This window comes from Amblyraja radiata, chromosome 11 (genome assembly GCF_010909765.2).
Source record: "Amblyraja radiata isolate CabotCenter1 chromosome 11, sAmbRad1.1.pri, whole genome shotgun sequence".
In the NCBI taxonomy this organism is placed as follows: domain Eukaryota; kingdom Metazoa; phylum Chordata; class Chondrichthyes; order Rajiformes; family Rajidae; genus Amblyraja; species Amblyraja radiata.
The window spans coordinates 28,571,696-28,598,559 of record NC_045966.1 but is presented as its reverse complement, the minus strand read 5'-3'; the positions used below and the strand labels follow the sequence as shown (position 1 = coordinate 28,598,559).

General features: G+C 43.3%; 1 protein-coding gene across 4 annotated transcripts in view; it reads left to right on the top strand.

Moving 5' to 3' along the window:
- Positions 1-26,864, top strand: part of LOC116978458 (SH3 domain and tetratricopeptide repeat-containing protein 2-like) — a 110,083-nt gene that overhangs the window by 11,402 nt on the left and 71,817 nt on the right. For all 4 annotated transcript variants that reach the window (XM_033029597.1, XM_033029595.1, XM_033029596.1 and 1 more), the window contains one exon: positions 25,700-25,810. In XM_033029597.1, the coding sequence (XP_032885488.1) occupies positions 25,700-25,810 (111 nt within the window). The remainder of the gene's footprint in view (positions 1-25,699; positions 25,811-26,864) is intronic.

The following is a 26,864-nucleotide window of genomic DNA, read 5'->3' as shown; positions in this document are numbered from 1 at the left end:
CACAGCGGCTTTTGAGAATGGTGGGCAATCACTTCCAAAGTTCTGCCCACACCGTCAGTACACCCCTCCTACACTTGTCTCCCGCACTAAGATCATCTCGCAGAGAATGATCCCAGCCTAACCCTCCCTATTCTTGCCTATTCTGCAAGAAAAAACTGCATTGAACTCAAACTCGCGATCGAGTAACTGCCGGGATCGAGGCGCAAACTCGCGACCTTGCGGATATGTGCCGAGCACTCTACCACTGAGCCAGCCGTTAAAATCTACGCTAAAAATCTTCCAATCCGAAAGCCGAAAAATTCCGAATTACGAAAAGTGTCTGGTCCCAAGGCTTTCGGATAAAAGGTTGTGCACCTGTATTTGCATTTTTGGGAAGGCACCAATATTTGCAAGGCATTCCATGCATTCCGAAGATAGACACAAAAAGCTGAAGTAACTCAGCGGGACAGGCTGTGGAGAGAAGTGATGGGTGACATTTCGGGTCGTGACCCTTCTTCTGATATGTATTCCTACTGCCATAGGTGGGGCAAACTGGGGGTTGAGGTAGAAGTAGGGGAAGACTTGCTACGATTCGTAACTGCATTTTCATAAATGTATTTGGAAACAAGGAACTGGAAATTCAATCACTTATTGATGAAGCTGTGTGCCATTCACAACCTTATGATTGCTAATGTTTAGTTGCAACCTGGAAAGGGCCATGTGAGTAAAAGTTGATTTTTTTTTTTCTCTCTGGAATCAACAGTGATCACAATCATTTCCAGATCCAGGAGGTTGGGATCACAATTGATGTTGGATAGGAACAAATCAATGAGCTGACAATGTAAGATGGGAAATAAAAGCTGCAAACAAATGTGAATGCCAAAGAGTAAAATTTCAAAACATAACAAATCAATAATTAGCTTATACAACATGAGCATTAAATCAGATTCCTAGCCTTCAGTTTTAATCTTAGAAAAAAGAAAGATTTGTAAGCAGTATAAATAAAAACATTAAATCATGAGATATTAATTATTCCATGGGTAGAAATGTAGCATAAATATTTTGATGTTTATAAGTAAGGTTCATAATTGTGCTTTCTCTAGTGGTGAAATGTTAAGAACATTGAAAGTCCAAAATGAAGTTCATGTACATCAGTAAAACATTATGGATGGATACAGAAAATAATCCAGAAGTCTAAAAGAAAGAAAACCTTTCTATCCAGAATCACAGGGTAGTAGTAATGCAAAGTCCTGGTTAGACTTCGTTGTATGGTTTTCAGTTCTGCTTACCAAGATCTAAGAAGGATATACAGTACTGACCTTGGAACAAGAGTAACGTAGATCAGTCAGAATGATAACAGCACTCGAAGAGTCAAATTACAAAAAAAGAATCACACATACTATATTTGTATATTTTGAATTTGTGTTGTGTTGAAATGACTGTTTGAAAGAAATTAAAGGTAACTGAAAACCATTCACGTGGGTGAAAACTATTTTCACTGTTTGAGCAGTCCTACACGAAAGGTCATACTCTAAAATTAGAGTTAGAAAAGTTAGAAAAGACTTCCACAAGCAAAGCCTGCTGGAAAATTGGAACACCATTTCAGAAATGGCAGTCAATGCTGGTTAATTGTTAGTTTTGAATCTGAGATTAACTGAGTTCTGTTGACCCAAGTTATGAAAAGATAAAGGGGAGCACCAAATATTTATCATTGGTTCACTGGTAAGTTCTTATCTTACTGCAATATGCGAGTTTGAGCCTATGAATTTTCCATTGTCTCTCTCTGAATATTATAGAACAAAAAATCTCCCTTCTAACCTTGACCACACGTGCAGTGGGTTATTTTGAAACAGTTTCTTCATGGAATGTTATCTTCCTTATTCAAGTTAAATTTATTATCATATGCATAAGTATCGTGAGGTACAGATACAAAGAAAAATCTTGCAGCAGCATCACAGGCACATAAGGGCCTGTCCCACTTGGTGATTTTATCGGCGACTGCCGGCGTCATATCAGGATCGCCAAAAGATTTTGAAGATTTCAAAATCCAGCGGCGACAAAAAAAATGTTGCAACACTTTTGGAAACACCGTGAGTCAATATGTCATCACGCCGCACCACGCCGCAACTTTTTCGGTGACCTGATACGTCAGTCAATGATGCCGGCAGTTTCCGAAAAAATTGGCAAATGGGACAGGCCCTCTAGACTCAAACATAAAAATAAATTATACCTAAAATACACATAAAATGTCTAAAAGAAAGAACTGCAAAAATACATGACATTAGTGCATAAACACAATTAGGACACAAAAACAAGTTTGTAATGCAAGAGATGGTCAGTGGTATTCCACCAGCAAAGTAGGATAAGGGTTATATGGATTGATTGAAGAACATGATATTTGTAGGAAAGTAGCTGTTCTTGAACCTGGTGGTGTGCATCTTCAGGATTCTGTACATCTTGCCCGATGGTAGCATTGAGAAGAGGGCATGGCCTGGCTTGTAGGGTTCCTTGATGATAGATGCTGCCTTTTTGAGGTAGCACCTTTTGTAGATGCTCTTGATTGACATTATTTCTTTCTTTCTTTCTTGGTGAGCAATCCTCCACTTCCCCATCTCTGATATTTTCCTCAAGTCATTCAGTATGGAGACAGGTCATTCAGTCCAATTTGTCCATGCTGACCAAGATGTCAATCCAGATAGCCTAATTTGCCTGTACCTGTATTTGCGCTAAATCCCATAAACCTTTCCTATTCATGTACCTGTTTAAAGGTTTTTTCAACATTTGTAATTGTATCTGCCTGTACTGCTTCTACTAGGAGTTCTTTCCATATATCCACCACCACCAAAAAAAGTTTCCCCTCAGGTCCCCTTTTAAATCTTTCTCCTTTTTATTTCAATGTCTTCTACCCTGTGAAAAAGACTGTGACCATCCATGTTATCTATGCATGTCATGATTTTATGTATCTCAATATGGTCCACCCATCAGCCTCCTTTAGTTCGGGGAAATAAAATCCCAGATTATCCAACCTCATTATAATGCAGTCCCATAACATCCTTGTGAATCTTTTCCACACTCTTTCCTGTTTAATGACATCCTTCCTGTAGCTGGGTGGCAAGAAATGCATACAATTCCCCAAGTGTGGTCTCAGCAAACACCTTGTGCAATTGTAACATGAAGCCCCAACTCCTGTATTCATTGCCGTGACCAATGAAGGCAGTACATCAGACAAACAGGTGTCAAGGGTTATGGGGAGAAGGCAGGGAAATGGGATTAGGAGGCAGAGGTCAGCCATGATTGAATGGTGGAGTAGACTCGATGGGCCAAATGGCCTAATTCTACTGCTATAACTTGTGAACATCTTATTTAACTCCCATGTAGCTTGATAGACAAGCTGGTGAGACCATCCCCAACACTTCACTTCCTCCTCATCCCAATGTCTTCCTGTCAATGGAGTCGAACAAGTGTTGATGAAGCTGTGAAATATGATCAATTTAGTGACTGTCATTCACTGGGGAGGAATCTGCTCATCACCACTGTGGTCAGCTCAAGTCTGTTCCAGGATGCTGGTCACTGCTGGGAATGAATTAGGCCTAAGCTGTCTATGCTCTTTATGATGTTGAAACTGAACTCGAGGAAACCTGGCTCTCCATTGATTACTGGCATGTTTCTCGTTTCCTGTTTCAGTCTCCATTACCTAAACAAATAGTGCATTTATCCATTTTAAAATCCATTTGCCATTAATTTGTCTTTCCACGTAATTGATTTAGATCAATTTGAATCTTGTTAGTCTACTCAATACTGATCACTTCATCAGATGGCTCAGTATCATGAGTAAATATTTCATATGGCTAATCGTAATTCGCCCCTTCATAATTTAAATAGTTCACAAAGTGCAGTGATCTCCATAGAGTAAACCAATAATCCTGGTCTCTCAGACTGAAGCCTTCTGTTTGTTGTCAATTTACAACAAAAAACATCAACCTTCAATCCAGAAAGGTAATTTATTATTCATTCATTGGGTTTTGTTTGCCTTAAAGATGTGAATTGCTTTAAAAATGAGTATCTGGCTGAGATGTGGAATCTTTTTGGAAGCTTTATGTGTCCTAATTTAGTTTCTTCTTCAAATAATTTTATTGACATTCAAGGTGAGGGACACCTGACGTTTAAGCTGTAAAACCTGATCCATTGACACATCTCTTAAAAAAGGAATATATGGGTGGCACAATAGTGTAGCGGTAGAATTGCTACTTTACAATTGCAGAGACCCGGGTTTGATTGTGACCACGGGTGTTGTCTGTACAAAGTTTGCACATTCTCCCTGTGAGCATGTGGGTTTTTTGTGGGTGCTCAGGTTTCCTCCCGTATTCCAAAGACGTGCAGGTTTGTAGGTTAATTGACTTCTGTAAATTGTCCCTCATGTGTCGGACATGAAACTAGGAGAGCATAGAGCGATGGTGACCGATGGTCGGCATGGACTCAGTGGGCCAAATGGCCTGTTTTCACAGTGTATCTCTAAAAGAAAAACTAAATCCATATACATTTCTGATCTGCATTGTAGTTTGTTGGGAAAGTTGGTGTTTTATAATTTGGGATAATTTTGTGCTTTGGATTCATTTTCTAGCAGGACCTCGACAGTGATTGTCTGAAGTCTTTGATCTAGGCCAACTAAAGCAGGGATAAAACATTTGTTTGAATATTAATGACATTGCAAAATCCCAGGCCAAGTCATTCATTGCATTAAGACCAATGAAAGTAAAATTAGCTTTTGCCAAGTGAGGTTCCAAAATTAAATATGTTATCCTTTTATTTAAATTTGGAAAAAAGCCAGAGTTGGAAAAAGGAAGTGTGTTGCAACAGGTTCTCAGTTCATCAAATATTGATTACACGAGCAGTCACAACAAATTTAATAGTGTCAGTAAAAGCTGATCAATCTGTCATAGCTGACTACAATTTCATGTTAACTAAAGATAGACAAAAATTGCTGGAGTAACTTAGCAGGTCAGGCAGCATCTCAGGATAGAAGGAATGGGTGACATTTTGGGTAGAGACCTTTCGTCAGACTGTTCTTTCATGGCATTCCTTCATGTTAACTAATATTGGAAAATCCACATGTTACCCCATCTCTTAGATCAGAATCATCGGTGCTTTTCACAAATCAAATAATTCTTAACACCTCTATCCTTGCAAACTACCATCCTATCTCAAACCTGCTTTCTTTTCTGAAGTCCTTGAACATTCTGATGCTTCCCATATCTGAGTCTAACGTTGTTGAGATTCTACATGTTTGAATTATGTTTGAATATTGTGTTTGCTACAATAGTAAAATAGCATTTCCAGGATTCGCAAATGACTTTGGGAGTGTGATAAAAATAACCCGTCTCTCATCATCCTCCAACCTGAAAATAGACTAATATACTTGACCATTCCTTTACATTTTCAGGTAACTGGGTGAAGCCTTTGCCATGTTCCATTCTGCTCTGCTTACTTGTAGTATGAGAGTATTTCCCTTTTGTTCCCCCACATACGACTGGTGCTCCCCAAAGAACCATCGTTGACATCTTAATTCTCAGCAAAGTATCATCTTTCAGTCACATCATCAGAGATGACAGTAACTGTATTGTGATCACACTCCCCTCTACCTTGTTGCATCTCTCTAATTCTTCCATTATCTCTAAATTGTTAACTAGCTTGTTCAACAGCTAACACTAAATAAGATGAAAGTTTGGTCTACTAGATATTGTAAGGAGTCCTCATCACAAAATCTGTCTCCAGGCCAGGCCAGGCCAGCAAGTTTGTCCTTATTAGGCTGTCGGCCGAGGAGCTTTATTCTGCAGTTTCGTGACCCAAGTCACCAAACTACATGAAATTTTCACATATTGTGTAAATATATTTATATAAATCACCCCTGAAACTCGATATGAACAAGACTTGCACATTTTTATTAAATTAGAGAAAAACCGGAAAAATGTTGGGAATTTTTTAGTCCAATCAAAGCACGTTTAACATTGAGTTGTCTGCAGGTTGGCCAATCACGCGCTTTGTTTCAGGCTAGCACACAAAATGGCTGAGGGGGCTTCACAGATGCCTGTTTTACTGGAGATTCCGATTTGTTCTGTGGAATAAATGTTGTGGAAAGTTGCAGCAGGTTAATTGAATTTAGTGGGAAAAGCATTAAAAAGGCTGAAGAAAGTGCTGCGAAGTGGATTAAAGTGCAAGAAAGCCTTCAAAGTCCCTGCTGATGTGCTGGAACACAAAGAAGGCCCCCATGAATCAACTCTAACTGAAAGGTAAGACTAAAGTCTGAATTTATGAAAATCTATCTGTATGGACTTTAATTAATTTAATATAATGTGAATAAATTCATTCCATCATTCAATCATTCATTCCTTATTTACTCACTCACTCACTCACTCACTCACTCACTCACTCACTCACTCACTCACTCACTCACTCACTCACTCACTCACTCACTCATTCATGAAATTGAGGGCCTAAACTATAACACAGTCAATTAAACATTGTCACTAATGCCAGCTTGTTGTAGAGTAATAAGTCTTTAACAACTAATCTCGGAGCTGCCTGCGAAAACTTACCGGGAAAAAGTGCTCCGACCGCGGGGCCTAGGTACTCTCGGTAAATAGCGATCGATATCCCTCCGTTTTTCTCCCGTTATCGGGGTCTGAAAACGACCGCGACAGACGGGACTATGTACAGCCTCCTCCCCCCCGCCCGCCCGCGGAGATGATCCGCGGCTCCACGATCGCGAATCGGCCGCTTATTAATTGAGACCGCGGCTTCACTTTACCTAGGCCCCGCGGTCGGAGCACTTTTTCCCGGTAAGTTTTCGCAGGCAGCTCCGAGATTAGTTGTTAAAGACTTATTACTCTACAACAAGCTGGCATTAGTGACAATGTTTAATTGACTGTGTTATAGTTTAGGCCCTCAATTTCATGAATGAGTGAGTAAGTGAGTGAATGAATGAATGAATGAATAAGGAATGAATGAATGAATGAATGAATTTATTCACATTATATTAAATTAATTAAAGTCCATACAGATAGATTTTCATAAATTCAGACTTTAATCTTACCTTTCAGTTAGAGTTGATTCATGGGGGCCTTCTTTGTGTTCCAGCACATCAGCAGGGACTTTGAAGGCTTTCATGCACTTTAATCCACTTCGCAGCACTTTCTTCAGCCTTTTTAATGCTTTTCCCACTAAATACAATTAACCTGCTGCAACTTTCCACAACATTTATTCCACAGAACAACAAATCGGAATCTCCAGTAAAACAGGCATCTGTGAAGCCCCCTCAGCCATTTTGTGTGCTAGCCTGAAACAAAACGCGTGATTGGCCAACTGGCAGACAACTCAATGTTAAACGTGCTTTGATTGGACTAAAAAATTCCCGACATTTTTCCGGTTTTTCTTTAATTTAATAAAAATGTGCAAGTCTTGTTCATATCGAGTTTCAGGGGTGATTTATATAAATATATTTACACAATATGTGAAAATTTCATGTAGTTTGGTGACTTGGGTCACGAAATCCTATTTCTAGACATATTTCTGATGCTCGGCGCACAGCCTATATTCCTGGCAGACAAATGACCAAGATATTCCCAACCTTGATTCTGCATTGAACTACTAACCATGTACATGTGCCTTCCCTGAGAAAGGTTAATGTCATTTGACCATCTTGCCTCTGCTCATCTACTGTTGAGGTTTCAGTTGTGTATCTTTATCTCTGGATTTGCTTGTTCCAAGTTTATCTGGTTTCTCATTTTTACACTCCATTAAATTGATGTCATTCAAAACTGAAATGCCGACGTCCCAGCTTGGGTCAATTCTGTACTCTCATTAAAACCCTCTATCACTGACTCACACGACCTCTCCTAAGTTTTCACGATCTCCTACTTCTGTCCTTTAGCACTTGATGCCTCATGCACATTTGCACATGCCTCATGCACATTTGCTACCTTCACTGATGGGAATTCTTGTCTCCAGAACTTTCTCTAAACTTTTCTGCCGCCAGGTCATTTTTGTTTCTTCCAGGCAACCCTGTAAATGTGCATTGTAAACATTTGACGCAGTGGCAGTCGGTCTGCAACCATTTTGGATGTGGGCCAGCTGTTACAAATATGTCTGTTATTTGGTGTAGAGCAAAGGGATAACAATATGACTGGGATTGAGATTGGATACGGGTGTTCAGAGTGAGTTGGAGGTCCTAGGAGAGATTGGATCTAAGGAGATGGTTGTTTTTAGATATCAGTCACTTAACAATCCTTATGCTGGGAGTTTTGATATTTGAGACCCACCAGAGTCATAGATGGATGTGTAGCTTTAAAAACCTGTTTGATGGTATATGCAATTTGGATGGCCAGAGACCAATAGTGGGGGTGTGAAATTGTGAGGCTTTGAGAACCGGGCACCAGGAACGTGCAAGAATTTAGAAGTTTGCAATGAGATAACTGGTGATCGGTGAGCTAGGGACTAGATCTGCTCAGGCGGGGGTGAAATTGTGTGCGCAGAAGGGGTTTTACTTCCATGGGAGATGGAGGAGAGTATCTGATTGATAATGGAAGTAGTGGACTTTCCCTGATAATAATAATAATTTGTTTATAGGGACAGTGCATATTAATGAACATTTGCATGTAAATATGTGAGATTGTAGCCAATCAGTAGCTAATTTCCGTCTCTAGTCCCAGGCAAAGGTAGGTGAAGTGTCTTGCCCAAGGACACAATGACAGTACACACTCCATGCAGGATTCGAACCGGCCACCTTCAGGTTGCCAGCCGAACACTTAACCCATTGTGCCATCTGGGCTTCTTGTCTCTATGAAAATGTAATTACCCCAAGAATGGCTGAACATGGTCACTCAGAGGGCAATATATGCCGTGTTTAATCCCTTAGAATCCCCCTCCCCCCGCAAAATGTTCTTAATGGAACTGGAGTTGGATTTGAGTCATTTGGTGCATATCTATTGTCAGAAATTGCATCGGAGTACATGGGTAAATTCACCGTAAAATATGCTGAATTCGTTTGGGGTATATTCCCCTACTAAAGATGTTTAATTTACAAATTGTTACTGTCTGTTATGTGTGTTGGAATCTTCTGAGGAAGTGAAAATCACAATATAGATCCTCCTGGTCTTTCTTTGAGTATAAATGGCAACATGTAGAAATGTAGAGATTTTCATCAGCAATTCATACATCTGTCAGTGGGGTGATGTGGGGGAAGAAAAGCAATTATTCCATGTGACTAGGCTGAGTTTGATGGTGTGAAATGTGAATTAGTCTGCAGGCTATGACTTGCATTTTGTATATTTGATAACGTGAGCGCATAGAGCTTAACTCCCAAAGCAGCTTCTTAATAAAATTTGCAAAATGATTAGTTGTATTCTCTCATCTGAATTTAGAATGACAGGCCAAGATCATGCTGGCCAATATTAACTTGAAGAACAGCAGAATAAATTTTGCCACACAATCACATTGCAAACAGTTGGCAGTGTATGGGGTTGTGAGTGATGCAGTGTGCATGGGGAAAGAAGCCACATAATATTATCTAGTTAGAAAGTCATTGTATCTTGACATGGTGGTGATCTTGTTTAATATTTTTTATCTATGATGAGCTCAACCAATGTGCCTAGCACATCTTGACTACTCCATGAAGGGCAGCAAGAATAATGTACTACAGAAAGGAGCAGAATAATCTGTATGGCGTGTATTTATTTCAGCTAGGCCGCTGGTACATGTGTTGAGGCAGTTGGTGTCAAAATTGTGTTCTTCATCAGCTATTGTCATCGGGCTGAGCCAATTGGATGAAATCTCTGCCTAAATCACAAAGAAAATAATCTTTCATTCTTGGAGTGGCAATTCTCTCAGACAGGTTCCTAGTACTCTACTGGTGCAAAGCAGCAATTTTGATTAGAAAGATTTATTCTTTGAAAATTGAATCGATTTTCTCTTTCACTCTAGAATTGCAATTATTTGTTCAGAGTGCAAGTGCATTATGAAAGGTATTTGCTGTTTTCGTCATCTTGGTCTGTTTCCCTGTGATAAGAAAGGAAATCCAGCGAGCACACCAGAACTGAAAAGTGAAAAAATAATTTACTTTTATTTTAACCTTTTGAATAAATGAGAAGCGTAAAGTGTATTTAAAGCAGTATTGTACATGATAAACTGACTTATGATTTTATTTATACAGGCTGTTTTACAGTGAAAGATCATAGACATTTTCTAATGGATATTCCATTGGTTGCTTCAGGAATGTACTTCAGGAAAGATTACAATCATCTTTGTTTATTGCTGTGAGTGTGACTTACAATTAGTATATGAGGCCACATAATAACCATGAATTTTCTGCACCTTCTTTAACTTGCACAGGATTCTGCTGGGAATCCAGTTTTGGAAGGAGTTAATTTGGCAAACCTTGATACATGAACATTTATTTGAAAATTTCCAAAATAAATCATGTGCTTCCATCAGGTATCAGAAGCACATTGGCACGGCTATCTGTAGAGGAAACATTGCATTGAACTAATCATCCTGTTACATCCATGGGCTTTGTTTTAAGTGCTGTTTAATCAGGCAAATAACAAATATATCACTTGTAATCCAGCATCCTTAACTGAAGGCAAGCAGTACTCATGTTACAACAGTGAGTAGTATAACAGTAGATCAATAATCATAGTTCTTAAAGTTACATATTCAGTACATTGCATTCCCTTTTTAAACCATTTACTACACCAATCATGTCCACATCAAATAAAGTATTCTAACTATTAACTTTTGCAACCAGTACAATTGTACAATTAACCGATTAGGTACAAAGGTACACCCACAATTCTTTGATTTGTTAGGTTTAATCATAATCATGACAGAAACATACTTTATTAGCCAAGTATGTTTTGCAACATACAAGGAATTAGATTTGCCATACAGTTTAGGTATATTGTTGCCACTTACTGAGGTGCAGTTAAAAGCTTTGTTCTCTAATCAGATATATCGGATAATACTATACATAAATGCAATCAAGTCAAACTCGAGTACAAAGGTAGAGCAAAGGTGCGGAATATAGTTCTCCGCATTGCACCACACCAGTTCCATAGGCAAAGTTCACAGTCCACATTGTGGCAGAGAACAAAACATAACTAATCAGAACTTATGTAACTAAACATATGTTCCCTTGTGTTCCAATCAATCCCCTGATCTATTATTTCTCATGATCACGTAGTCACAGCTGCAGCCAAATACTTTAGTTCACCAGCATCCATGAGCCTGAGACTTCTTGATGGCTCCCAAACTCACTATTGGTGTGTTTGGGTGAGGCCTGTACACTCCAGAGCTGAAGTTGTTCTGGGGCCCTGATATCTCTCTGCATGACATTGGAAAAAAAAATCAGTCCTTCAACAGCATGGTGGCGCAAAGGTAGAGTTGCTGCCTTACAGCGCTTGCAATGCCGGAGATCCGGTTTCGGACCCGACCACAGGTGCTGTCTAAACAGCGTTTGTACATTCTCCCCGTGACCATGTAGGTTATCTCCGCGATCTTCGGTTTTTCCACACTTCAAAGATGTACAGGTATGTATGTTAATTGGCTTGGTGTATGTGTAAATTGTCCCTTGTGTGTGTAGCATAGTGTTAGTGCGTGGAGTGATTGCTGGTCTGCACGGACACAGTGGGTCGAAGGGCCTGTTTCCGCACTGTATCTGTAAACTAAACTAAACTAGAATGACTATCAATCATTACCCATGATTACTGGTGCATGATTTTGACTGACCCCCACACTGGTAACAGTTTAGTTTAGTGATACAGCATGGAAACAAGCCCTTCGGCTCACCGAGTTCACGCCGGCCAGCATCACCCGGTACATTCACACTATCCTACACTCTAGAGACAATTTAGAATTTTTTAACTAAAGCCAATTAACCTACACATCTGTGTAGGAAGGAACTGCAGATGCTGGTTTAAACCGAAGAAAGGCCCACAAAAAGCTGGAGTAGCTCAGCGGGTCAGGCAGCATTTCTGATAGGTGATGTTTCAGGTCAAGATCCTTCTTCAGAGCCTACAAACCTGCAAACCTGTATGTTGTGGGAATGTGGGAGGAAACTGGAGCACCCGGAGAAAACCCATGCGTTCACAGAGAGAACGTACAAATTCCCAACAGACAGCACCCATAGTCAGGATAGAACATGGGTCTCTGGCACTGTAAGGCAGCACATTCTCCACTGCGCCACCATGCCACCCTAACTGGGCTCTCCCTCTCCACTGACGATCCACTAGATAAAGGCTATAACTTTTAGACCTTTTTAAAATCAAGCACTGCTGGATTACAATGCCTGGTCTGACAAACATGAGAATTCAAGCAATAGCCACTGATGCTGAAAAATTTGACATATTTCATTCAGGAGTACTGTTTTTATGGTCCAAGCAGAAAACCAGTCCACAGAAATGTATGGTGACATGGTTTTAGCCAGTATCTTTAGCTTCAACTTCTGGGCTGTGGGCAGAAGAGGAGCATTTTCGTTTTGTTTCGTGACCCAACTCGCAGAACTACCTGAATTTTTAACATATTTGTGTAAAAATATTATATAAATCATTCCTGAAACTCGTCAAGCCTAAAACCTGCACATTTTTAAGAAATATGAGAAAAACCTCAAATTTTCTGAGTAGTAATTGCCCAATCAATGCACGTTCGACATTGAGGTCAGATGAAAATTGACCAATCCCACGAGTTGTTTTATGGTCGCTAGGCAGCGAGGACGCTGGGATCATGGCTACCTCCTCATTACATCAAAACAATAGCAAGGTTTCCAAGGATAAATGCTAACCTTAGCATTAAAGGGTAATGCTAACCTTGCTGATAATTTTGTTTTTCATTTGATTTATCTTTATAATGTTATAATGTGTACTGGTAAATATAAATGATAAATAACAAATGTAGAGCTAGGGTTAGGATTAGGGTCAGCCTGTTTGTCAGTCTGTCTGTCAATCTGTCGGTCGGGCCGTCGGTTGGGCCGGGCCATCGCAGGGAGTGAGGGTTGGGCCGCTAGGAGGTGAGTTTTGGGCCGGGCCTCCTCCGGGAGATGAGCGTTGGGCCGGGCCTCCGGTGAGTGCTGCGAGGAGTCGGTCGGGCTGTCGGCCGGCCGGCGTTGCAGCAAGCGAGCTGACGGTCTGATGGAGCCGGCGCCATGTGGGTGCTGAAGGCGGCCCGGGCGACGTGCAAGGCAGTGCTGCCCCCCTCCATCGGCACCACCAGAAGGGCATGCTGGCCGAGATGGACGCGCTGCGGGTCAACATGTATGGAGACCGCAGCCGGTCCCAAAGCAGCTCCAGATCCAGCCTTGGGCAGCTCTGGGAGGGGGGCGAGTTAGGGTTGAGGTTAGGCATTTTCCTGCCTTAGCATTTCCACAGCCTGGCACTGCCCCAGTCCCACTATGGCCATGACCCCCACTCTGCACACTGGCAGTCAGTGGGGTTCAGTAAACGGGGGAACCCAGAAGAACTGCCCTGACCTATTAATTAGGCTGGTTCAAGAAGACCTCTGCGGCAGTTCATTCAAATAAAAACCTCACAATTATATTTATTATATTATTTTTATAGAATACAATTATACATAATTATATATGATTACAGTCATATTCACGTCATATATATATATATACATATATATATACATACATACGGAAATAGGCTCCCCATGGTGTAATATGGGCGCTTACCTTTCAGATCTCATTTTCTAATTAGTTTAATTAATTAATGTACAACTTTTGGCACTGACGAGTTATGACTTCCTTCTCAATTATATTTAAACTAAATCTGTGCAAAATGTCATGTAGTTCCGAGACGTAGGTCACGAAAATGGATTTCTAGACACATTTTTGATGCTCGGCCCAAAGCCTATACATCAGTATCTGGTTACCAGCATCAAATATTCACTAATTTTAAAAATGAGTAAAAGCTGGATTAAATGTCCCTTCAGAAATCTTACAATTATCTCATATTACACCTTATTATGCTTTGTGGCATCGGTAATGTCAATAAGTCATGGGTCTTTGGCCACACTGATATATTGTCTCATCCAGATCCACTCCTGGGATCATCTTACTCTCTCAGAAATGGCTCCACTATTTATATGTACAGAACACATGGCTGCGATATCTTAAACTTCTCCAGTTCACCATTGTGTTCACCATCTGGCACCACTACAACCGTATTTTGAGAAACACATTTTCTTTTTGCCCACTATTGATTACTGCCTTTCCCCAAGGAGCAGTATCCCAAACTTATTGCTAACAAGGCTTCTGCAGTATCTTTTGTATTGCTGTTTTATAAGCCAAGTAATAAGGATAAAGTCTCTATCCAAATATTCTTTATTGATGATCAATACATTAGTGTATTGATGCCACTACACTAGTTGAGCGTAGTATTGTCAACCGCTAACACTGCAACAAAGTCATACCACATGGTGCGCATAGTTTCTAAAGATGCAGGCATGCTCCATAGAGAGTTGCAACCATGTCATTACCTCTGTTAGTCCTAATATTCCTGTGCGATGCTGTACAACGATATAGCTCAGCTGGTGAAAAGCTGCTGACCAACTGCAGGAGGATGAAGGAGGATTTGGTGTAACTATATAGATGCAGACGCTATATTTAACCTTAACTTTTTGGCAAGGGCAGTAGTGACTTGTGCTGGACGTTGATGGGTAACAATGAGGTCATGGCAGAGTGCGAGTTGATGGAATGACAAATGTTGGGCCAAATAGACATCAGAAAGTTCATGCCCATAGAGGCCATTAACACTTCCCCTAGGTCATTGTTTCAGTCTTGCCATTGCACTGCAGAAGAAATTGTTGATGTGCTGGTCTGGTCTGCAGTTCTAGTTACCCCAATCAGGAAGGTTGTGGAGGCTTTGAAAAAGGCCGCAGAAGAGGTTTACCAGGATTAGATGATATCAGCTAAAAGGTGAGCTTGACAGACTTGTTTTCTCCGGGATGCCTGGAACATGCTGCCAGGGTTAGTGGTGGAGGCAGGTAAAATAGTGGTGTTTAAGAGGGTTTTGGAAGGCCACATGGATATGCAGGTAATGGAGGGAAATGGATCATGTGCAGGCAGGTGAGATTAAATTATCTTGGTGTCGTGTTTGTCACAAACATTGTGGGTTGCAAGGCTTAATCCTGTGCTGTACTGTTGTACTTTTAAATGCTGCACTTGTAATTCTGAATTTTGCTTTCCCCAAACATGATGAGATCTATTTAGATTTGCATTGCAAGCATCCCAGCATAGATAACTTCAGTTTTTTTTGTCAAATAGGGGCTAAGCCAACAGCTGCTGTGTATTGCATAATGATTAAATATAAACCAAAGATAGACACAAAGTGCTGGAGTAAAGGGGCTGTCCCACTGCGGCGACCTAATCTGTGAATTTAGACGAGTTTGCCCTCGACTCAAACCTGCAGCATGGTCGACACGTAATCGTTGGAGTTGCTATGAGGTCACTGGAACTCTCCTTCATGCTCGAGGGAAGTTCTCGAATACTCGCGGCTTCAGCTAGGTCGCAGAAAAAATGTCAGCACGTTGAAAAAATTTCCGCGCGTAAAATTTGGTCGGCATGGTTCTTTTTAACTCGTGGTGGAGTGGGGTCGCTATGTAGTTACAGGCAGTCGAGGGCAGCCGTAGGCAATCTCCTTTGCTGACCGTGCATTTTGATTGGCTCATTGTAGATTTCAAGACCAGGGAAAACCGACCGGTAAATAAAATGCCTGCTAAACTTTATTATACTTCTTAAAAGTGTCCCCCCCCCCCCCCCTTCTCCTCCTTTTCCTCTTCATCGCGGGTGTGAATTTCAGACAGCACTCCCCCGCTTTCCCTGGCCCCTGCCTTTGCGATGTATTTGTGCGTGTGTGTGTGTGTGCGGTCGGTCGATCCAGCTCACAATGTCATTGCTGACGGTCGATCCAGCTCGAGGTTTTCCAGGCGAGTGCCCTCGAGCTTGAAGGTGAAGACACTCTTCTTAACTCGCGGATTAGGTCGCCGTAGTGGGACAGCCCCTTAACTCAGCGGGACAGGCAGCATCTCTGGGGAGAAGGAATGGGTGACTTTTCAGGTTGAGACCCTTCTTCAGACTGATGAATATATCTCTTTTGTTATTCACATTGCAGCATTGGAAATTGTCGGAATCTGTTTTCTCTCATGTGGTGCTTGGAATATTTGACAGCATCTGTTGCAGCAACGTTGCATTTCCCCGTTAAAAAGCACAGACTGACTTCATTAGCACGTGTCCCCAAGTCAATGGCCTCCTGCTAAGCCACTCGACACCACAGTTAACATTGACTGTGTGCAGCACACATGTAAATAAGCGAGTTCGGTATTCCGACTGCGCATGCCCAGGTCAGCGGTCACTCGCGAGAAACATTTTCGGCAGCTGTGCTGCTGCGTGTGTGCAGGCCTGCGTTTCATCCATGGTCGGGATCGGGTCCGGGTCTCCGGCGCTGCGGGCACTGTTGAGTTGCTGCTGGGCCGTCCTCCGGGTATCCTGTCCCTGTCCAGGAGCGGCCGGAGGTGTCCGGTGTGGCTCTGGGCTGGCGGGGTGCCGGCCCGTGGTGGTGGCAGCCCCGGGCTTGCAGCCGGCGCAAGGTGGAGTCACTGGCTCCAGCTCAGCTCTGTCTGTCTCGCCGGGTTGGCCGGCATCCCTGGACTGGCGGGGCGCTGGCCTGGGGTGGTGGCAGCCCCGAGTTTGCAGCCGGCACGGAGGGGGGGAGATGGCTTTGGTTCCGGCCCCCGTGGGGCCCATTTCCCGGTTGGCCGGAGACCATCGGCTGCGCCTCTCGCCTTGTCCAGTGGCTGTTGGTTGGCCCCCTCGGTGCCGGAGGAGGCCGAGCGCCGGTAATCGGCGGGTATGCACATGGGCTGCTGCGGTGGCTCGGCGGGTCAGGCAACATCTATGGAGTAGGGACTCAACCCGAAACATCACCCATTCCTTTTCTCCAGGGATGCTGCTTGTCCCGCTGAGTTGCTGCAGAGTTTTGTGTGTGTGTCCGTTGATGGCTAGTGCTCAGCTTTCACCGGCGCTGGGGGAGTTGGCCGATGTCCGCTTGGTGGAGCGGGGGGGGGGGGGGGGGGGGGGGCGGCTGGGGGTCCCCAACCTATCAGGGAGCGGCCGCAGCTGCTCCGGGCCGGTGTTCCATCGATCCGGGGCTGTCGATTGGCCCAGCAGGGCAGGCGGAGTTGAGTTGGGTTTAGTGCTTCTTCTCCACACTCTGTGGGCCTGGGGCCACCGCTGCTCCGGGCCAGAGGCCCGTTGGTCCGGGGTCGTGCTGGATGTCTCCGGCCGTCCCCCGGGAGGGAATGGGACACTTGGGGAGGGGAGGATGGGGGGATGTCCAGTGGCGGTTCGGCAGCGCTTGCGGCGCCAGGGACCCGGGTTCGATCCTGGCTGCGGATGAGGCGCGGGTCTGTGCGCGCGCAGTAGCGCAGCTTCCAAGAATGTCTCTCTGCCGGTCCAGTCTCTCCCCCTGTCACCCATTCGCATATGCCTCCTCTCTCTCGCTGTTATACCCTGCTCTCCTGCTACCTGGCATCCCCGTTCCTCAGATTAAATATATTTTTACACATAAATTATGAAGAAAGATAAGAATTTATACACTCTTTATACAGCCAGCGCTTCGTTCACTTTTTCTTTATCACGAATTACATTTGACAAATGCCATGATTCCTTGCGTTTTTCAGAACATCGATCTGGCTTATTAGCAGGCAGTATAAAGTAGGCAGGCTGCTGGTATTCGAGACAACAAATGGTGGTTAACTGCACCTCAATCCCCATTCCTATTTTCAGGTTATCCCATTTAGCACACTACTATACGTTTAAACGCTGAAGAAAATAATAAAACATTAACACCAATTTATCAATAAAAAAGTCACAGAATGCTGCATGGAAGTTTTCGTGTACACGATAATAAGATTTGGCAGCTATATAAGCTCTTGGTAAGATCAATGCAGTTACTGTGTAGCTGTAATCACTGTTGTGCAATAAGCTGTGTTTGTGTAGTTTCCAGTAGTTACAAGTTGCCTTCACCATTGCAAAGCTCAGAAACGAGTCAGTTAAATAAGCATTGCTTGAACAAGCTGCCTTGTTTTACAAGGGAGTGTGGTTTTGCTGCATAAAGTTTTGATAACTTTGTGCCATGTGGAGTGTTGCTCAAGTATCTGTAATTCATGAGTTTAAAATAATAAAGAATGGCAGTGAAATGAAAGCAGGTTGCACTGAGATATCAATCCAATGACCTGCGGTAATCACGAGGCTGTCCTTGGCCATAAACTTTGGCAATGTTAAGGTAAGTGTGTCAGCATAAACAGGTGTAATTATAGACAGAGGAAGTTAATCTGTGCACAAGATGAGATAGTGTTGTGTCCTAGCAATAATTGATCCTGCTCCACATTGGTGTATGATTCTGAACCTTGGACTAAATAGAAAGTTTTTGTTTTGATAAATTTCAACCTTGGTTCGACAATGTTCTTGGTTCAGAGTTGCATAAATTGGAATCTGCTCAGGATTAACTGACATCAAAAACCTAGATAACTCAGTCCATCAATAAATGTTAGCTTTGTTGAAATACTATGTATTGCTTTAATCATTATAGCATTGCACGCACATTATATAACAATTCCTACCCAGATTAAGCCTTCCCATGGAAAGGTTTTTGAATGTATAATTTATTTTTACAAAAGCTTGATATTATTTTTTGAGCAGAGGTTGTAAAAAGCTGCCTATTCTTTTCTCAGTTCCTCAAGGGCCTGTCCCACTGTACGAGGTAATTCAAGAGCTCTCCCGAGTTTAAAAAAAATCAAACTCGTGGTAAGTACGTAGCGGTTACGTCGGAGCTCGTGGATGTCTCAGAGAGGCTCGTAATGCTAACGGCAGGTACTCGGAAAACACGGAGACTCGTGAAGTTTTTTTAGCACTGTGAAAAATGTCCACAAGAGCCCCGAGTATCTATGAACGGCTATTACCGTAATTCTCCGAGTTCGAATCAGGGGAAACTCAGGAGAACTCTTGAATTACCTCGTACATTTGGACAGACCCTTAAAAGATTGGAAGTGGATTTTCAACTTGAATTATTATCATTCTTTTTTGGGAAGGTGCTTCAGTGTTGGTGTTGGGAAGGGAACTCCATCATTTTAACCAGGAAATACTAAACGGGTCGAAATTCACGCCCAAATTGAGTTGTTGGATGACTGGGTGGGAAATTCTGAGCACTTGCATCATACTGTTTGAGACACATCATCCGGCACTTATGTGGTTAAAAATATCCCACTTGGTTGGCAATGTATCCACAATAGTGATTAAAAAGGAATTGTAGATGCTGGTTTATACCAAAGATAGGTACAAAATGCTGGAGGAACTCAGCAGGTCAGTATCTGGAGAAAATGTACAGGTGACTTTTGGGGTCGAGACCTTTCTTCAGACTAATTGTGGTGGGGAGGGGGTGGAAGCAAGAAAAAAACAGGCTGGCAACAGATGACATTGGGTGGTGAGGTTCCCTGATAGGTCGACTGTTGACTAGGGACTGTGTGTCCCAAGAGGGATACATTGTTGTGAACTGTGGAACTGGTTAACCAACTTTTAGTGGAGGAATGAGGGCGGGGGGGTGGGAGTGAGGGGCGGGGTAAGGGAATGTTTGTAGAAGATACCTATACTTGGAGAATTCAACCTACATAACCGCTGGGTTGTAAGCTACCCATATGAAATGTGAGGTGCTGTTCCTCCGATTTGCGAGTGGCCTCTGGCAACGGAGGAGGCCCAGGAAAAACCAAGTCAGCATGGGAATGGGAAGGGGTGTTAAAATGGTTAGGAGATCCAGTAGGCCTTGGCAGACTGAGTGTAAGCATTCATTGGAAAGTGGTTTCGGAGTCTATGCTTTGTCTTGCCAATGTACAGGACCCCACATCGGGAACACCGGATGAAGTTGTTGAAGTTTGAGGGGGTGCATGCGAAGTACATGGAAGAGAGGAAATATAAGGACTGGTGTTGCACCTCTTGCGTTTGCAAAGGAAATTACCTGGGAGGAGGGTGGATTGTGTGAGAAGGGATGAGTGAACCAAGGAGTTGCGGAGGGAATGATCTCTGCGGAAGGTGGAAACGGGTGAAGATGAGGAAATGTGATTAGTGGTGGGCTCAAGTTGGAGGCGATGGTAATGTCAGAGGACGATGTGTTAGAGGGTAGTGGGATGAGAGATGAGGAACAGGAGAACATTGTCCTTGTTTTATCTGGGAGGAGGCGAAGCAAGAGCAATACGACAGAACACAGAGGAGATACGAATGAGAGACCGATCTAAGATAGAAGAGGGGAAACTATGTTCACTGAAGAATGAGAACATCTCAGATGACCTTGTATGGAAACTCTCACCTTGGGAGTAGATGCAGCAGAGACGGTGTAATTGAGAGGAGAGGGATAGGCTCTTTGCAGGAGGCAGGGTGGGAAGCCGTGTAGTCCTGATAACTGCGGGAGTCGGTAGGTTTGTAGCAGATGTCTGCTGTGATGGGGACAAAGAGATCGAGAAAGGGGAGAGAGTTGTCTGAGGTAGTCCAAGTGTATTTGAGGGCAGGGTAGAAGTTAGTGGTGAAGTTAATAATGTCTAGGAGTTCTGCACGGATGCAGGAGGAAGCCCCGATACAGTCGCCTATGTAGTGGAGAAAGAGTTGGGGGATAGGGCCAGTGTACACCTGGAAAAAGGACTGTTCGACATAACCAACAAAAAGGTAGACATTGCTGAGACCAATGCGAGTGTCTGTGGCTATACCTTTAAATTGGAGAAAGTGAGAGCAGTGAGGACCATTTCCACTCGGTTAGCAGAAGGGAAATACTTAAGCCTTTGTTCAAGGAAGAAACAAAGGGCCTTGTACCATTCCTAGTTGGAAATGGAGATGTAGAGGGATTGAATGGCCATAGTGAAGATGAGTGAACGGGGGCCTGGATATTAAAAGTTATTAAAAGGTGTGTGGAAAGGCGTGTGTGGTGTCTTTGATGTAGGTTGGACAAGGGTGGATAGGATAGAATCAAGTTGCGTGGAAATGTGTTCAGTGGGGCAGGAGCAGGCAGAAACAATGGGTCCGCCAGGGCGGTTCTTTGTGGATTTTGGAGAAGAGGTAGAAGCAAGCTGTGCAGGTCTTGGGAACAATAAGTTTGGAGGCTGTGGGGGGCAGATCACCAGAAGTGATGAAATTAGAGACAGTTTGGGAGATAATGGCCTAGGGTCTTCATCTGTGGGGTTATGGTCATGGGGTAGGTATGAGGAGGGTCCAAGAGTTAGTACTTGGCCTCTGTACGGTAGAGGTCATCATACCAGTTACAACGGCACCTTCCTTATCCACAGGTTTAATGATAATGTTGGGATTCTTGGGAAGTGAGCAGAGGGCTGTGCGTTCAGAGGGGGTGAGATTGGAGTGGGTAAATGGAGTAGAAAACTCAAGGCGGTTTATATCCCACCAGCAGTTATAAATAAAACGATCCAGTGAGGTTAGAAGGCCGGCAAGGGGTCCAAGATGAGGGGGATTGTTGGAGACGGGAGAAGGGGTAATCACTGGGCAGTGAGGACTCCTTCACATAAAAAAGCCTCGAATGTATAGGTGACGGAAAAACAGCTCCATGGAATGGCAAGTCCAGAGCTCTTTGAGTAGGGGGTTGAGCGGTATAAACGTGAGGCCTCTATTGAGGACAGGCCATTCTGTATCAGAAAGAGGGAGGTCGAGGCGAATGGGGAAATCACAACAGGGATGAGGGCTGGGGTCAGAGGGGGTGGAAGGAGTCTTGGGTGAGGTATTGTGGAGGGATGATGGGGTTTCAGAGAGGAGGGAGGTGTGAAGGGTGGTACACAGGTAGGGGTTAGTAGTAGGTACACAAAAATGCTGGAGAAACTCAGCAGGTGCAGCAGCATCTATGGAGCGAAGGAAATAAGGCAACGTTTCGGGCCAAAACCCTTCTTCAGACTGATGGGGGGTTAGTAGTAGTATGGTTTAAAGAGGGGATAGGCAGCAGGACCCAGTGGTACCATTACAGAGGTCCCCTGTTAGAAAGGGGAAGTGGTAGGACCCAGGAGAGTCAGCAGGAGAGTCACATTGTATGCACAATAATAGTTTACTTGTTTCACTAAAAGAATAATGCACTGTGTAAAAGGAAACTGCTTTGTTGGCATTAAAGGCATTTTTTCCCATTTCATGTAAACAAAATTTTCAGCGATTTCAGCGAGATATTTGCAGATGAAACAGATCAATTCAGATTCTTTCAAATATCACGACATTTGATTAGAAAAGGATAAAAAAGAATCGGTGATTGATTATTCTGATCTGAAATGATATATGGTATTTAATATCAAGGTACAGGTGCACAACCTTTTATCCGAAGTTCCAAATAACGAAAAGCTCTGAATAGTGGACATTTTTTCGGTCCTTGAAGAAAGGTCCTTGAAGACGTTCACCGAGGGCGGCCCGCAGAGGTGACAGCGGAACCTCCAGTCGGTCCTCGAAGAAAGGGGAACTAAATCCCCATTCATAAAAGAGAAGGTGAGGGTATATTGCGCGGGAGGGTTAATAATTGACAATCTGCTGCTGCCTGCCCGCTGAGTTAAAAAGTTCCCACGGTAGACTCACGATACACAGTGTATCGTGAGTCTTGCGTGGGAAATTTTTAACTCAGCGGGCAGGCAGCAGCAGATTGTCGCTCCCTTCAGTTTCACCCCACCTACACCCCTCTGCTTCCCGGCCATGTGTGTGACCCCTTCCCTCCCCTCTCCAGCCCCCCGCCCATTGCACCGGCGCGGGGGCTTTGCACTGTCTTCACGTCGGCGATGCCAGCAGGTCAGTGCCAGTCACCGGAGACGTCAGGACCAACGGGACATCGACCCCCAGGCCCACTGCAAGCACGGAGATCCCAGAGACCCACAGCCAGCAGCAGCCCAGCCCCGTTCCAACTCCAGAGGAAAACTGCAAACTGGCCGGCGGCGTCAGGACCACCAGAAGCCGCTCCCCGATGGGCCGCTACGGCGACAAATGGCAGTTCGCCCACAGCCCGAGCTGCGCCCCCTCATCGGGACACCGACCCCCAGGCCCACTGCAAGCACGGAGATCCCAGATCAGCAACTCCAGCCCAGCCCCGCTCCAACTCCAGAGGAACACGCTCCCCATAGGGGCAGAAGCTGATGGTGTGCAAGGTACATCTTGTTCTTGGGGTGGCGCAGCTCGGGCTGTGGGCGAACTGGCACTTGTCGCGGTAGCGGCCCATCGGGGAGCGGATTCCTCTGGAGTTGGAGGGGGAGGGGGGTATTGTGCTGTTTGATCGCCCCCTGCTATCCCAGGGACAGGGTGACACAGCGACTTTTGAGACTGGTGGGCAATCACTTCCAAAGTTCTGCCCACACAGTCAGTACACCTCTCCTACACTGCATTTCATACAAACATTTATTCTGCAAGAAAAAACTACATTGAAGACTCAAACTCGCGACCGAGTAACTGCCGGGATCGAGGCGCAAACTCGCGACCTAGGCCGCCTAAGGGCATGTAGCCCCGCTAGGGTGACATGAGTGTGAGAGGTGATTCAATGCTGCAGTCACATTTACAAATTCAGGAATTCATTCAACACACTGCATTTCATACAAACATTTATTCTGCAAGAAAAAACTACATTGAAGACTCAAACTCGCGACCGAGTAACTGCCAGGATCGAGGCGCAAACTCGCGGCCTTGCGGATGTGAGCCGAGCACTCTACCACTGAGCCAGCCGTTAAAATCTACGCTAAAAAGCTTCCATTCCGAAGGCCGAAAAATTCCGAATTACGAAAAGTGTCTGGTCCCAAGGCTTTCGGATAAAAGGTTGTGCACCTGTACTTCTTACACAATCATGTTTCAATTACTTAAATATAGTAAATGGGTATTTGTATCAGTTCTGAGTTTAGGAAAAACTCAATATATTAATAATAATAATAATAATAATAATAATAATAATAATAATAATAATAATAATAATAATAATAAATACTTTATTGATCCCCTCAGGGAAATTCAGATGTCCAGAAGCCCCCAACCAACAAACCCACAGATTCAAAACGAACGCAGACAGAAAATACATAGAATACAATGTGGACACTACCTGAGAGCAATAAATACTTAAAAAGACCAATAATATAACCATATAACAATTACAGCACGGAAACAGGCCATCTCGGCCCTACAAGTCCGTGCCGAACAACTTTTTACCCTTAGTCCCACCTGCCTGCACTCATACCATAACCCTCCATTCCCGTCTCATCCATATGCCTATCCAATTTATTTTAAATGAACAATTAAAAATTAAAAATTGCAAAATGCATCCCCCTACAGCCTAGCTGTCCGAATTATAAAATCTAATGGCTGCAGGGGTGAAGGATCTCCTGAACCGCTCCATTCTACAGGGCAGGGAGAGGAGCCGGTTGTTGTTCCGAGTGCTCTTTTGACTCTCCAGAATTACATGGAGGGGATGCCCGGGGTTTTTCAGGATGGCCTGCACCTTGTGCCTCATACGCCTCTCAAGCACATCCATCCCAGAGTCTACTCTCCCCTCCAGCACTGAGCTAGCTCGTTTAACCAGTTTGACCAGCTTCTTGTTGTTTTTTGCACTAATGCTGTTGCCCCAGCATGTGGAATGAGTTGTATTTAAATAAGCGGAGACGTACCTCATGAATGGGTGTGGGAAGGGACATGTTGACTAATGCTGGGGGATCATTTTGAACTAATTTGATTAGGCAAGAGGCACAATAATGTAGCCGCAGGAAAGTCTGATGAAGCATCCAAAAAGCTGAAATGGATAAATAGCTCGAATTAAACAACAATAAAGTAGGAATTTGATGAAAAAAACAACAGATCATGGTATTCATAAGCATGTGTACTCTCGGAGAGACCTGGACAGCCGACATGCTAAGAGAACAAAATGTCTCATGAGCATATACTATGGTGGATTTTAAAATAAGATGTGGATGAATTTAAAAGAGAGTTAGATAGAGCTCTAAGGGCTAGCAGAATCACGGGATATGGGGAGAAGGCAGGCATGGGTTACTGATTGTGGATGATCAGCCACGATCACAATGAATGGCGGTGCAGGCTCGAAGGGCCAAATGGCCTCCTCCTGCACCTATTTTCTTTGTTTCTATGTTTAATTGCTGATAACTGGTGAACAGGCTGAGAAAAGCTATGGAGCTAATCATCAACTTGACAAACACAGGCTTTGTTCATTTTTGCCACACAGCTGAAGGTAACTCACAAGGGAATGATCTCTCAAGTAATTATTTTCATGCTCCCAAATGAAGGTTGGCAAATAGATGACACTTTTGAGGGCAGTATGTGAAATCATAGCTCAATGTCTGTATCTTCAAGAGTATGTGAGAAAATGAATGGGAATTCTTATTGTAATCTGGGCTTGAATTCCATCTTCAAACTTTCCAATAACTGTTATGCCAAGGATTTATTCAGCAGTTAGGAAGAGCATGACAATAACACCACAGATACTGTTCCCACGTTAAAAGTTAAAACAATTTTTAGCAGCAATTGGTAAGTTGTTAGATGTAGAACCATGGCTACAAATCTCATGTATTTGACTTCTTTTTTCACCGTTCTGTAACCAATTTCTTCAGTGCAATGTAAAATTTAGATTCTGTTAAAACAATCTTTTAATTTTTTTCATTTATTTCCTTTCAGAGAAAGGATCCCCTTTTGTATCTCTTAACTCTTCGGGTTACTGGTCCGATATGCAAAGCCAGTCTCTTGAAACAGACAGAGAATCTACTCATGGAGATAAAATGGCTGTAGGTAAGAATAGACAGGAATATGTTGCAAAACATAACTTTATATGGTTGCTGAATACAGGCCCAACGTTCTGAACATCATATTGTAAAATTTATTTAAGAAATTTTTTAATTAATTAATTTGCAAGAGTTTTGATCATTTGGGATAATTATAATTCAGAACATGTATTATCATTGAGACAAAAAAAATGTTAATACTAGTTTCCAAGGTGAAACTATAGTATTAATGGAAAGGGAGAAATTTGTTATTGGTTACATGTGCTAAAAGCACAATATAACAAAGTGCAATTGAACATTGGTATTGGAGTACCATGCCATGACATGCTCACCCCCTCCATGACACACTGGTCAACCTGAGGAGTACCTTCAGCAACAGACTAGTTCCACCATGATGTAATACAGAACAAAACTGTACAACATCTCGCCCTTCTGTCGTGGGATCGACTGACTACCCTCTCACCCCCACCCCCCCCACCCCCCCCCCTCCCCCCCCCCCCCCCCTCTAAATCTTTGCACATCCCCAATCCTTTCCACTCGTCACTTTAATTTAATGTGTCATGTATCTTGTGTTTTATGACTGCTGGCTGATCAATTTCCCTTCTGGGATAAATAAAGTTGCATTGTATTGTATCGTATGTTTTCTGAATGTGGCTAAAGATGAATTTCTAGCCAGAAATGTGTCTATCACTGGGTTTAAAGCTGTACATGGAAATCTGTGATCTTATTCCATCACTGCTATTGGAACATAAATAGTGAATTGGCTTACTAAATGGTATTAATGAATTTTAAAATCTCTGATCATTAACTGTGCTTTGAAGATGAAAGATTGTGAAATTCAGCTGTGGCAGAATGACTGAACAATTTTCTGATTGGTATATCAACAATGACTGAGTAGACATATTGGTGTCTAAATTAAGAATGTATTTCGTGATGAGAAGCGTCGTGTATATCCCTGCCTGGCTCTTCCTGAAAGAAAAAAAGGGGACATTTGCTTTGGTTTTCTAATATCTGCCACTTGCTCCACTCGAATCCAACAAGTTGAAGAGGCTTGCCTGGGG